Raw genomic sequence first — 14188 nt, forward strand, 5'->3', positions numbered from 1 at the left:
CTGGTATCGGGGCTTGAATGTAGGGCCTCATATTCTTGCTTGGCTTTTTCACTCAAGCATAAACTTCTAGATTTAAATTAAATCACCACCCTTACCATCAACAAACTCTTGCAGGCTTGAACAGCCTTTTGCTAAGAATTAACTTCTGAGAAGGAAAGCTTTCCGTTGTTTTAGAGCTTAAGATTAAAAAAAAAAAAAAGACAACATTTCCATTTTAATAGCCCAGAGAGTCTTAGCAATCTCTCTGTAGGCTTGGTTTGTTTTCCTATTCTCGATCTGCTGTTCAGCAGAGAAAATCTGCCCCTGTAATCCCCAGGTGAAGCTCAGCACCGTGGCGTTTCATAACTGTCATCATTACAAGCTTTTTAAATTTACTTTTGCTATCCTGGGGATGGAATCCAGGGCTTTGCATGTTCTAAGCAAGTACTTCACTATATGTCTACATCCCTCGCTCTTGCTTTTTGATATAGAGTCTTCCTATGTAGTTCAGGCTGGCTTTCAACTCAGATCTATAATTCTGTGAAGGCCCGAATCCCTCAATATTTTCATCTTCAAGAACCACTTACTATCCAACCTGGAAGAAATTGTTTTACTGTTGTTTGTAGAGTTCATAAGCACTGTAGATTAGAATGACTATGTCCATCACTGGGAAAGTTAAAAAAAACAAGATGAAATCAAGGGGGTGGGTTGGAGGGAAGAAAAAATGGGAGAAAAATGAGGAAGGGGGTAACAAGTATGACAAGAAATGTACCTCCTTAAGTATGTAACTGTAACCCCCCGGTACATCATCTTGACATTAAAAAAAAGAGAAAAAAGAACCACTTACCTATAGTTTTGTGTATTTTCATATTTGATCCTTTTTATTTTTTTGCTGGTCCTGGGGCTTGAACTCTGGGCCTAGGCACTGTCCCTGAGCCTCTTTGTGCTCAAGGCTAGCGCTCTACCACTTGAGCTAGACACTTCTGGCTTTGAGTAGTTTATTGAAGATAAGAATCTCATGGATTTTCCTGCCTGGGCCAGCTTCAAACCTCGATCCTCAGATCTCAGCCTCCCGAGTAGCTAGGATTACAGGTATGAGCCACTGGTGCCTGGCTATTTGATCCTTTTTAAAGTAAGCTCAGTGAAAGATGCCATTAATGGGAATGCCAGAATTGATATTGTATAGCAAGCTATGTTATGGGTAGGTGAGGTATATTAAGGGCATTTCAACTGAGGTTTTCAACTTATGATGGTTTTATCAGTAAGTAACATAGCAAGTTGAGGTTTATGGTAAAATGTGAAGAGAGAAAAATGACTTAAAGCTTGAATTATCAAGCCAAAAGAAATCAGAACCTAATGATTTTGGTATGCCAGATGTGGTGATTGATTCATGCCTATTAATTCCAGGTAGGAGGGATCAAGAGTTTGAGGCCAGCCTAGGCTATGTGGTCTGGACTACTGGGTGAAGACCCTTTCTTAACCGCTCCCTCCTCCTAAAGAAAACAAGACTGGCAAATTCTAAGCCTATCCATACTATAAAAGTCGAGAAGCAAATGCAGAGGAAATAGCAAGGGTTTGACTCTCCGAGGGCATCTGATACAGGGGCTGTTGTGACCGCGGACCTAACTCAACCATCCGACAGAAGCTGGGAACAGGAACAGTCTGAGCATGAAAGAAACAGAAAATGAGGACGGGCAGCCTGTATACACAGTCACGATGCTAAGCAGGGCCCTCAAGGCAGCCTGGGGACCCTGGGAGCGGCTCCTCTCGGCAGGCGTAGAGGCCCCTGCCAACGGGCAGGTGCTGAAAACCACACGAGCAGCCTCAAAAGCAGACCAAGAACCAAGCCAAAGGGACAGGGCCCCCAGTGGGCCTGCTACCTCAGTAGGATTAGAGCACCAAACCCCAAGAATGGACCGCCAGGAAAGACGAGGCCAGGTTTGTGGCAGGAAAGCTCCCAGGGGCAGAGGGACGTTAGAGCAGTACGGGCATCGGGGCTTCAAGGCTGAGGGGAAGGATGGTGACTGGGAATGTGACAGAAGGGACTTCTGGGGTCTGGGAGGAGGCGTGAGGTGTGGGTGGATGCAGGTGGCTTGTCCCAGGTATACTCTGCCAGGTCCAAGAGATCTGTGGATGACAGTAGCTCTGCTTTTTGGCAAAATATGTTAGGAAAATCACCCCGACGCCAATGGGGAGGGAAAACAATACCAGTCCAGATAGGCAATCTTTTGTTTCTGAGAGAAAATGTTTTAATTAGGGCTAACCTTAAGGCCTTAAATTCATACACGTTATGCAGTTCCTTTTCAAGGAGGAAAGAGTCAATCAATTGGGTCTGAAATGATTTTAACAAGGCTTTGCTAAAACTCTGTATAGAAAAATAACTCAGTGTTACATCCTTGGTGTGTCAGTTGAGGATGGAGGGGTGAGCCTCACTACTGTCCGTGTTTCTGTCTCAGGGGTTACACGCGGTCCTTGCAACAGAGGTCATGTTTGGCACATATTGGAAATTTCTTTTGACTTTCATATCGATAAATTCAGGAAGCCTTTTTGGGAATAGGAAGGCTGAGGCTGCCTTTTCAGAGAAGCTGGCTCATTCACAGCAGTGCTGGGTTGGTTGACACTGGAGATGTGAGTTCCAGGGACTCACTCGGGGAAGTTGATGGGTCAGTCACCTCTCCCAGCATCTGAAACGGTCGCTGCGGCTCCATGCTCGGGAGGGGGGGGAGAGGAGGGGGGGTGCCAGTCTCACTGCCTGGAAGACTTGTTCTCGGAGGCTGCCTCGGCCTCGGATTTTATTGCTGGTGAACTTGGTTATCCAACTTCAAGCCATTCAGTCCAGAATGGTGGCATTGTAGAAATGGGTCTGCTGAGATGAAAGACGTGGAAATGTATGCTGAGTTCCGTACGCTGGCATGCTGCCCTTGCTAGTCCGTGTGCAGTTTCCTCCTGGTTGGCCCATCAGTCTGGTCTCTCTTCTGAGAATAGTGCAGGCTGGTGAGGGAAGTGAAGGACCACCCAGGCTGGACAGTCAAAGATAAGGGACAGGATGGGTCAGAAGGGAGGTACCCAAACCTGCTCCCAGACCTGCCACTACTTCCTCTACCAGGCTACATTAAAAGTGTCCTCCTTCCCAGGTAGCACTTCCACTCCTCTTGCTCTCTAAAACTCTGTCCTGTGCTGCACGACACAGGCATGTGGTGGCCAGCACTGCCCGGCGTGGGATCTCCGATGATGAACCGCTGGACCCATCCTGTGGTCATCAGCAAATGCCATGAGGACTCAATGGTCACAGAAGTCTGACTGGCCTCCACGGTTACCGTCGTGACAAGATAAAAGGCAAGGAGTCCTTTTGATGGCTCGGATGGATCCAGCACGGGCCCTGGAGACTCGGGCAGTCCCTCAGCTTGCCTGTCCCTCTTCAAGGTGCCGCCGGGAGCCATTCTTGCCATCGCCGGGCACGGGCACCACGTCCTCCCCCAGCCAGGAGAGCGTCAAGGCCAAGGGCCAGTAACAGCAGAGGGAAGCAGCCCCTGAGGCTGAGCTGTGGTCCCCAAGTTCAGCTGACAGACTGCACTTGTCTTCTTCCCCTCCACGGAGGAAAAGGCCAGTGGCATCCAGGTGACATCTCAGCTAAGCATTCAGGATCTAGCACCTTCCATTCACTGGACCACAGGGGAATGGGGAGGGGCTTAGGAGGGGTGTGACAGAGCAAGGGTCATTTCTGTCCTCAGATCTCCACCTCATTAGCCCCTGGACTAACAAAGTAAATTCATTGGTCCTAGGTATTAATTTAGCAAAAAATCTGGCTTCTGATACCCAAACAGCTTAAAGTCCCCTTCAAAACGTGCGTACAGGCGCCGGATGTCTCGTTTGCTGATGCCCAGGAAGTAGTGCTCCACCTTGGTTTTGTTGTACACGGTGATACCCGGGGGGATGGTGGGGTAGGACACCAGGCGGTCTATGCCGGCTGCCCTCAGGATGTACGGGGCGTCCTCCTCCAGAGTCTCGTGGTGTCCGATCACGCTGTACTTTATCTCACAGGGAGCGCAGAGCTCCACATACGTCACCCAGTGGATGATGTGCTCCCCAAACTGAAGGTCTAGCCACCTGTGGTGTGGATCGCCGAGGTAGCGCACAAAGTCTTCAAACTGGATCCCCCGGGTCTCCGTGTGGTTCCGCCGGTACTTCCTGATGATGCTGGGGGCGATGTCGTGCCGGTACCAGGGCTCAAAGCGGGGGTTGTGAACAAACTTGTCCTTAAAGGCGGAAATCAGTCTTTCAAAAGGATCTCTCACGATAAAAAACTTGAAGTATGTGTTTAACCTAAGGGAAAAAAAATAAATAAAGCAGAGAAGTGAACTGGACCCCGACGGTACCAGACAGAAGAGAATACCGCCGTAGGGCCCTGCCGTGGTGAATCCCACACGGCCCTCCTCCGTCCACTTCAAGAGCCTGCGCCCCGAAGGTTCACAGCACTCTCAGGGGTGAGGAAACAGGGGCCGGGAGACACCCGCTACCAATGCGGGCCTCCGGGGGACGATGGCGGAGACTACTTCATCGGTGTTTTGCTTTTTTTGGATACCACACTTCACGAACTTTTACAAGTTTTATTCCCGGTCAGACACCACTGGCATCCAGATGAACGGACGCTAGGGAAAACTACTTTAAGGGCCTAACTTCAAAATTCCAATGGAAAATTGCCAGGGAGAGGGAACATGGAGCAAAATGGGGAGAGAGAACACCGTGTACATTCCCGGGGCGGGCGTGAGCGGCCAGGCGGGGCTGCCACAGGGCCTGCGGCAGCGGTGACGTCAAAATGACCACGAGGACAACGCTCAGCGTACGCCAGGCTCGCACGTGCCGCCCTCCGCTCTCCATGGTCTGCTCGTCTGGAGTGCGTGTCAGTACCGTGCCTTGGACTCCCGCCCTCAAGCTCTCCCTTGGCTTTGTGGCTCAATCCTGGTGCTCTACCGCTTGAGCCGCACCGCCCCTCGCGGCTTTTTGCTCGTCAGTCGGAGCTAAGTAGCTCACCGACTTTTCTGCCCGGGCCGGCTTAGCGTCTTGATCCTCAGGTCTCCGCTTCGGGAGTAGCTGGGCTGTGTGCTGACTCACAGGCAGAGGGAGGCTTCCCGGCAGTGGTGCGCAAGGCCGCAAGCAAGAGAAGGCGGGGCGGCGCGGGTGACCTGCGTGAGGTGCTGCACACACTCGCTGCTTTACCCCTGGCTCTGCGGGGCCATTTCACAGTCCCCACGGGGCCTCGCTCCCATTCACTGCTGCAGTCAGGGAGGGTGCGTCCTGTGCGGGAGGAGGAGGCCTGGCGTTCCCTACAGTCCACACGGCCTTCTTAGGAAGAAATGCCTTACTCGGTAAACCAAATAAAACCAAAGCACAATGAAGCTGCCACCCATTTCTATTAATAGGATTACATGAAGCCAGTGGCTCGGTGCCAGTGACACGCACCTGTCATTCTAGCTGCTCAGGAGGCTGAGATCTGAGGATCGAGGTTTGAAGCCAACCTGGGCAGACAAGTCCACGAGACTCTCATCTCCAAAGAACCACCCAAAAGGTGGAAGTGGGGGGTATTACTAAGGTGACAGAACTCCAGTCTGGAGTGAAAAGGCTAAGAGCAGTGCACAGGCCCTGAGTTCAGTCCTCAGGGCTGAGGGGAGAGAAGGAAAAGATTCTAGCAAGTTTAGTGGATTGTAGGACAGTAAGGCTGTAGTCCTCAGATTCTTATGAGGGCTGAATAGCTTCAAAGCACTGGGTACTGAGCACACACCAGCCTCTCTGTCAACACAAACCAGCAGCCCCCAGTGGTCCTTGGAGCAATTTGGAACATGCAGCAAGTACAAACTGAGCCGGGGGTTTTGCCAAACTTTCTTTGGAGGTTTTTAAAAAAAAAGTGTCTCTCTTTTGAGAAACCTGCTCTTACCGCTTCTGAATTCCCACTCTGCTGTAGGAAGAGAGACGGGGAAGGCCATTCTTCTCATGGTCATGGACCACGTGTTCGGGGATCTCTTCGATGGAAGGAAATGCTCCTTGGGAGGAAAGAAGAGAGACCCTTACAGAAAGCTGCTCATCTGACTCTTCCTGGGTTCAAGTTCCCCACAACACACAGGACAAGTGTGCGTGCTTAAATTGGCAGGGTGAGAAAGGTAAAATCTTCCCAAGGGGTCAGGGAAGGGCGGTGAGAATGCTGATAGTGCATATCCCCTGGCAATAGGCATGGGGACTAAATCTTCCTTTAAAGAACCCAGGGCCTTATAAAACTGTAACCCCTCTACACGTTACCTATATAATAACAATAAAAATTGTCTGGGTACCGGTGGCTCATGCCTGTCACCCTAGCTACTCAGGAGGCTGAGATCTGAGGATCCTGGTTTAAAGCCAGCCCAGGCAGGAAAGTCTGTGAGACTCCAATTAACCACCAGAAAACCAGAAGTGGCCCTATGGCTCAAGTGGTAGAGCGCTAGCCTTGAGCTGAAGAGCTCTGGGACAGCACCCAGGCCCAGAGTTCAAGCCCAACGACCAACAATGAATGAATGAATGAATAGGAGAAACACTTGGGGTCCTTGGCACAGGTCAAAACTTTCTTAATGAAGACCCAGAAACACAACAAATCAAAGGAAAGTTGGAGAAATGGGATTGCATGAAACTGCAGAGTTTCTGCATGGCAAAGGACATAGCTTGCAAGAGAAAGAGAAAGCCAAGAGATTGAGAGAAGATCTTCACTGGCCAATCAACAGACAAGGGCCTCCTAATATACTTCGAACTCAAAAAATTAAGTTCTCCCAAAGCAAATCTTCAAAGAAACAACTGCCCCCTCAATAAATGGGCTAAAGACTTAAAGAGAGACTTCTCTGAAAAGGAAATGAGAATAGCCAATAGGCACATGAAGAAGTGCTTGACATCTCTGGCCATAAAAGAAATGCAAATCAAAACAACATTAAGATACCACCTCACCCCCATGAGAATGTCCATTATTAAGAACACTAATAACAACAGATGCTGGTGGGGACGTGGCCAAAAGGGAACTCTACTACACTGCTGGTGGGAGTGTAAACTTGTTCAGCCATTCTGGAAGCGGTATGGAGGTTCCTCAGAAGGCTAAACATAGAGTTTCCCTATGACCCAGCAGTCCCACTTTTGGGCATACCCAAAAGATCTCAAGCAAGACCACACAAAAGCCACCAGCACAACTATGTTCATCGCAGCACAACTGACCATCTCTAAAATATGGAACCAACCCAGATGCCCCTCAGTAGATGAATGGATCAAGAAAATGTAGTACATATACAATGGAATTCTATGCTTCTATCAGAAAGATTTGTAAGGAAATGGAAAGACTTAGAAAAAAAATCACACTAAGTGAAGTGAGACAGACCCAAAGAAACATAAGACTCTATGTTTCCCTCATTGGTAATAATTAGTATAGGTCTAGGGTAGCCATAGCAGAGGATCAGAACAGCTCAATAGCTAGTACATATGAACACATAAGATGATGCTAAGTGAAATGAAGTCCAAGATATGGAAACAAATGTTTTTTCATTATTATTATTATTATTGCCAGTCCTGGGGCTTGGACTCAGGGCCTGAGCATTGTCCCTGGCTTCTCTTTGTTCAAGGCTAGAACTCTACCACTTGAACCACAGCACTACTTTTGGCCTTTTTGTATATATATATATATATATATATATATATATATATATATATATATATATATATATATATATATATATATATGTGGTGCTGAGAAATCAAACCCAGGGCTTTAGGTATACGAGGCAAGCACTCTTGCCACTAGGCCATATTCCCAGCCCTCGTTGTTATTATTTTTAATGTACTATGTGAGACTATTTTTTTTTCTTGCGTTATTCTTCCCTATGGTTTAGCCCCTGTTGTCACTGTATTTGATTTTAGTACCCTGGGTATTGCATATACATTTATCTGAATTAGGGAAGGGAAGAACATCAAAATGGTGAGACAAAGAATAAAGGGCGATCCAATGCAACAGTGATACTTAAAAAACAATGTTTTGGAAATGAACTGTACAACTGGGGGTGGGGAGGAACTGAGGAGAAGGGAAGATGGGAGAGAAATGAGGGAGAAGGTAACAGGTTTGACAAGAAATGTCCTCACTACCTTACGTATGTAACTGTAACCCCTTCGTACATCCCCTTGACAATAAAATAAAATAAAAATTAAGGAGAAAACGTTGAAAGAAGAAGGAATCCAGGAGAAGCACACTGAATTCACTCCTGGCAGCAGCGGTACTCATTCTGCTGATACGGGGCAGAGGGGCGGGATGGGAACCGCTGCCAGGCGCTGCACCTCCGGGGGCCCCCGGCAGCCTGGCAGCGGCCCACGCGGGCAAAGACCCTGGATACCAGGGAAACCCGGCGGGAGCTGCGGTCCCTGAGAAGCAGGCGGAGGTCTCTGAACCCACCTACGGTGAATGCAAGGAGGGGCAGGCGACTGCAAGCTAGGCTGTCGGGTAGAGAGGGATGGGGACCGGGCGGGACGGTGCCCGCGGGGGGGCCGGGCGCCCCGCAGAGCCCGAGGCGGGCCGCGCTTCCTGGGGTCCGGGGGCTGGGCGCGGCCTCCTTCCCCACGGTAGACCCGTGGAAGCCGCGGGGCAGGCGGGAGGCCGGGAAGGGCTCGGCCTCGCCGCTGGCAAAACGCCCCACCCGCCTGCGCGCCGACACCGCCCTGCACACTGCGCCCGTCCCGGCCAGGGAAGGCTCTCGGCCGCCGCAGCCCCGACGGTTCCCGTCGTCCGCTCCTCCCCCGACCCTGGCGGCAGTGGAGAGCTCCGGGCCCCGGCCTCCAGAGGACCGGCGCGCAGGGCGGGAGCAGCTCGGGGCATCGCCCTTTCGGCCTGCCCCTGTCCCTGTCCCTGTCCCTCTCCCCTGTCCCTGTCCCACCGCAGCCGGGGCGGACAGGGCGGCCGCTGGGACTGCCCTCGTTTTATGATACTATCTGGTCAATCCACTTCTGGATTTTTGCTTTGATTTTCATTTAGTAAGACATGCAAATGAAATGATTATATAAACTCGTGATGTTTTACAAATAAACGTGGAGATTGCTGAGTTTAATCTACTAGATGGAACAATGATGTGGAGAAAAACAAATGCTCTCTCGACAATGAGTGGCTCTTTCTATTGTTGATGATCCTCTTGTATCCCCTTCCTGTGGTTGTATCTACACTATCTCTGTATCTTATCTGAGTACATTGGAAACCGTGTATAACTGGTATTAGAACTAGGGAAGTTAACGGGAATACCAAAAGCAAGAGACACAGGATAAAAAGACAAAAGACTCCAAAAGCAATACTTGCAAAACTCTTTGGTGTAAACCAACTTAACAACTAACTTATGGGGGGAGAGGGAAAGGGGGAGGGGGGAGGGGGAATGAGGGAGGAGGTAACAAACAGTACAAGAAATGTACCCAAGGCCTAACGCATGAAACTGTAACCTCTCTGTACATCAGTTTGACAATAAATAAGAAAAAAAAATGAGTGGCTCACACCTGTCATCCTAGCTACTCAGGAGGCTGAGATCTGAGGATCGTAATTTGAAGTCAGCCCAGGCAAAAAGCCTGTGAGACTCTAATCTCCAATTAAGCATGAAAAAGCCACAAGTGGAGTCGTGGCGCAAGTGGCACAGCACTAGCCTTGAGTAAAACAGCTCAGGGACTGCCTAGGCCAAGTGCAAGCCCCCAAACTGGCGTGCACACACACACACACATCTAATTATGTTCTTATCGAACTTTGGACTGTGGCAGATGCTGAAGCCAAGGGTGGTTCATTTTTTCAAATTTAATTTGTAACTGATATGAGAACTAAAAAAGCTCACACCTATTAATGAGGTTAACCAGGTATTTCTGATACTAGCGTACGCTGCATCCTATTCCTGTTTTACTTGTCCCTGGGAGTCGATGCTGCTTTAAATTGCAACGCTTCCCATTGCCTTGGTTGATCTGTGGGCTTCCCGCTCAGCTTACGCAGTCCAACGTCCTCTCATTACTCCAGAAGCACATAATTATCTCCCAAAAGTTCAGAATAACTGGAGCTTAGACAAACCTTGTGTTTGAAAAGCACGGCGAGTAATCAATGCAGTGAATTCACGGCAGTGAGCAGATGCAGTGCGTATGTCCACAGCCTACCAACGTCTCTTTTCCTACAATCGTATTTGTTCCCCAGTAAACATCAGATTTCCTTCCAATCAACAGGTGCTTAGCAGAAAATAAAGAGCAATTTCTTTCTCCCCAACTGGCATGGTCTAGGGTGGGGGAAGAGGCCCTGAGGTGGGGCTGTCCTAGGCTCTGGGGTGCGGGCACCTCTCCCGAGGGAGGGCCCCTTGAGGGAGACAGTAGCCCCAGCTCACTTGAACAGTGCATACTGAGACCACAGTGAATCAGAAAGAGGATCAAGAGTGAACAAGCTTCGAGAAAGAACTGCACTGCGAAATCCCAGAGGATCCTGACTTGGTCGATGCGACAGTCATCAGTGCCATCATTAACCCCACCAAGGGCTGACAGGGTGGCTCAGGGGTAGAGATCCTACTTACAATATGCCTGGTCTTAGGTTCAGGACCAAAAAACAATAAATTAAAAACTACCCTTATCCCAGCTCTTAGGGAAGATGACTAGGAAAACAACAGAGAACCTTCTAGGAGGTTGCTGGTCTTTTCGCGAGGAATGACCCCCTCCCTCGCCCAGGCCAACCCTCCATGCCACCGATGGACGTTCACCGGGCGCCTCACACACCGTTGAGGACGATCAACACTTTCTTCCACTGCGTGTTGCCCACTTTAGGAGTCTGGCAGAAAAGAATCTTGTGCTTGTCGCAGACGAATATCCGATCCAGGACGAACTTGGACACGGCGGCGTGCGAGAGGTTCTTCAGGGCCTCGTCCCTGCACACGTTCCTCATGAGCTCCAGGCGCTCCAGATAGACCAGGGGTGGATCAGGCCGGCTCCCGGGGAGCATCTGCCCGGTCACCTGCGAATGACAGGAACCCAGCAGGCGGGAGGCGCCGTCAGTGAGGATCAGGGCGGAACCGAGCAGATCGCCTCCCCTCTCCAGAGCGACAGCCACCGCCTGCAGCTCCCTCTACTTCTCTACACGGGATGCCTCTGCACGAACTTTCCTTAGTGGACGCGGAGGCCTGAACGCGCAGGCGTGTCGCGCGATCCTTCCACAGGGTCGCCTGTACCAGCCCATCCTTCCCGGTCGGAGGCCTGCGGAACTCACGACTGCAGGTCCCGGGATGGAGGACTACGTCTGCGCTCGCCACTGCCCCCCGCGCTTCCTCCCCGGGTGTGCCGGGGCGGGACACCTCCCCCGAGGCGCACAGGCACACGCGCTCGGACGCCTGTCCAAGGCGCTTTCCCTTCTGTGTGAGGGTCACTGCGCTTTCTCCATTCCCAGCGGGGGAGACGATGCCTGGGGCTTCCAAACAGCGCATTCCTGAGATGAGCACACCCGGGGACGGTGAGGGGGCGCTCCTCGGAGCCGCCCCCGCGCCTCAATCCAGCACCACCCGCCACCTACGCCCACCGCGGCACCCCGGGACAGCGCTACGCCCACCCCGGGACCCCGCCACGCCCACCGCGGGACCGCGCCACGCTCACCGCGGCACCCCGGGACCGCGCCACGCCCGCCGCGGCACCCCAGGACTGCCACCTACGCCCACCGCGGCACCCCGGGACCGCGCCACACCCGCTACAGCACCCCGGGACTGCCACCTACGCCCACCACGGCATCCCAGGACCGCGCTACGCCCACCGCTGCATCCCGGGACCATGTCACGCCCACCGCGGCACCCCGGACCGCGCCACGCCCACCGAGGCACCCGGGACCGCGCCACGCCCGCCGCGCTGCGGCACCCTGGGACCGCACCACGCCCACCGCGGCACCTTGGGACCGCGCCACGCCCACCGCGGCACCGTGCCGCGCCCAGCACCTCCCCTTTTCACAGCACTAGGGGGACTCATTTGACTGCCAGGGAAGTCCCTCCTCCTTCCTGCCTCTCTCCTCCCACTCTGCCCCAGCCTGGACCGCGGATGGCTCTCCGGAGCGAGGCACCGAGGGATGGCACTTTCCAAGTTCTCCGTCATTTGCCAATCTCGCTTTTCTTCAGGCTCAAGCACAACAGGTAGGGAATACAATACCTTTCTCAGTCCTGTTTGGCCAACTGGCATCATTTTCTATCCTCCCCCCCCCCCCGAAGTATACAAATCAGGTTTAACGATGACAGTGTTTTCTACTATTTTCCAGTCAAACATTCAGCCTCAAAATGCGCGCAATAAACTTTCAAGAGAGAAGTTACAGAGCACAATTCCACTAACAAATCACCTTTCTGGTGGGGAAAAATACCCGATTCCACTGCCATCTAACAGTTCTCGCCCCCGGAGGCCACTGCGTGTGACAACTGCCCAGCTGGCCCTTCACCGGGCTGCTTAGAGGGGCTGCTTGGAGAGCCGGCGGGACAGGGCGGGAGGACAAAGGACACCACGCTGTGACAGGAAGCAAGCGCATCTGGCGCCCGAGTGACCACCACAGGCTGCAGCCCACCAGCGGGGTCCTCGTGTAAAAGCATTCTGCAAAGAGCTGTTGCCACCTTTGTGCTGTTAGCCATACAAGCGGACATGTGCTCATATTAGATGCACGAAGGCCCTCCTCTTCTTTTCTATAGGCTCTTTGGTTTCTTGTTTCTGCAGTCTTTCCAAATTCTTTCCTCAGCCTGGGTCATCTTAAGAGTCCTGCAGACTTGATCTCTATCACATTAATGTCTTATCAAAGGAACTCCTAACAACTTTCCGCTCTAGCCAGGGAGGCTTTCTATGCTGTAAACCCCACACAGAAATGTCCCCTTTCCTTAGTTTCACCCCAGAATGACAAACATCGATCCACTGTGCCCCTTCTAGCCAATGGTTGGTGAAGTTTCACCTTCCAGAATCAGTATACGAGTGGGAGAGGGCTCTTCGTGAGTGTGTGTGTAACACAAAAGAATCTGTGGAGGGCAATGTGGAGTCGGCGTGCAAGTGAGCAAGAGCTGGGGCTGCCCTGGGCTCTGCCCATCCAGCTCTGCATGCGGTTCTGTCCTGTACACAGTGCGGAGGTGGAATCTGCTCTGCTGCCCCTGGCCCTTTCTCACTCCGAAATTCCATTCTGGGTCAGATATCATTATATATTGCAGGTTTTCTCCTGATCTTGTTCAACGTGTGCTAATCTCCTTGCCGGGAGCATGCACAGCTGGTCAGGAATGCAGCGTAACCAACAACTGCCCAGACTAAAGTAACAGTCATCTCTGTCCCTACCATAAATGCAGAAATACAGAGAAGTAGCAAAAGCAACATCAGGTTGAACATCCTTTAACCAAAATGCATGGGATTTCGAACTCTTTTGGGCTTTGGGATACTTGTATCTCCATAATGAGGTATACAGGCTGGGACTTAATCCTAAACAAGAAATGGACCATATTCTGAGGTAATTTTATACTTTTTTTGTGTATGTGTGTGTGTGCTGGTCCTGAAGCTTGAACTTGGGGCCTATGTGTTCTCATTGAGCATTTTTGCTCAATGTTACCACTTTGCCACTTGAACCAGAGCTCCACTTCCAGGTTTTTGGTAGTTAATTAGAGATAAGGGTCTTACAGACTTTCCTGGCAGGGCTGGTTTCAGACTGAAATCCTCAGATCACAGCCTCCTGAGTAGAAAGGATTAGAAGCATGAGCCACCAGGGCCCAGCAATACAACGTTTTAACTAACTTTCAGCACAAAATAAAACTTCCATGGTATGTAATTTTCCACTGTGGCATTATGTCACTGACAAAAAAGTTTCAGATTCTAGAACATTTTAGATTTTCAAATTAAGGCTTCTCAACCCGGATTCTAAAGCAGGCTGCAATGGTGAGTGGAAAACCACTGCCGGTGGGGCAGGTGGAAGTTATTCCCACAGGTCGGGAACATCATGTAGGGCTCCCTGTGAGGAGTTATGTCCACGTCAGAGGGGACAGGGGTGTGCCCACCTGCAGCTCCTCAGGAAACTGCTTCTCTTCCGGCAACTTCCCTGCTTCCGGTACAGTTGTTAGGAACAAAAACTCCTGTTTGGCACTGTACCCTAGAAGACAAGAGGTTAAGATGTCATCTCGTGGAGAAAGAGGCGCCAGATGGATGGGGCAGGATGGGGACCCAGGGAAAGACC

The 14188-nt window shown here is 51.2% G+C and overlaps 1 protein-coding gene across 3 annotated transcripts in view; it reads right to left on the bottom strand.

The window, feature by feature from the left end:
* Nucleotides 1-2205: 2205 nt before the first annotated feature.
* Nucleotides 2206-14188, bottom strand: part of Chst10 (carbohydrate sulfotransferase 10) — a 28162-nt gene continuing 16179 nt past the window's right edge. Inside the window, exons 5-8 of one of the 3 annotated variants that reach the window (XM_048352402.1) lie at nucleotides 14013-14104; nucleotides 10747-10984; nucleotides 5912-6017; nucleotides 2206-4302 (exon numbers count right to left, since the gene is read on the bottom strand). In XM_048352402.1, coding sequence (XP_048208359.1) covers nucleotides 3765-4302; nucleotides 5912-6017; nucleotides 10747-10984; nucleotides 14013-14104 — 974 coding nt within the window. In that variant the 3' untranslated portion in view covers nucleotides 2206-3764. Of the gene's footprint in view, nucleotides 4303-5911; nucleotides 6018-10746; nucleotides 10986-14012; nucleotides 14105-14188 lie in introns of all 3 variants that reach the window. The other 2 variants (XM_048352404.1, XM_048352403.1) reach the window with 2 other exon arrangements.

Source organism: Perognathus longimembris, chromosome 8 (genome assembly GCF_023159225.1).
Source record: "Perognathus longimembris pacificus isolate PPM17 chromosome 8, ASM2315922v1, whole genome shotgun sequence".
Taxonomy (NCBI): Eukaryota; Metazoa; Chordata; class Mammalia; order Rodentia; family Heteromyidae; genus Perognathus; species Perognathus longimembris.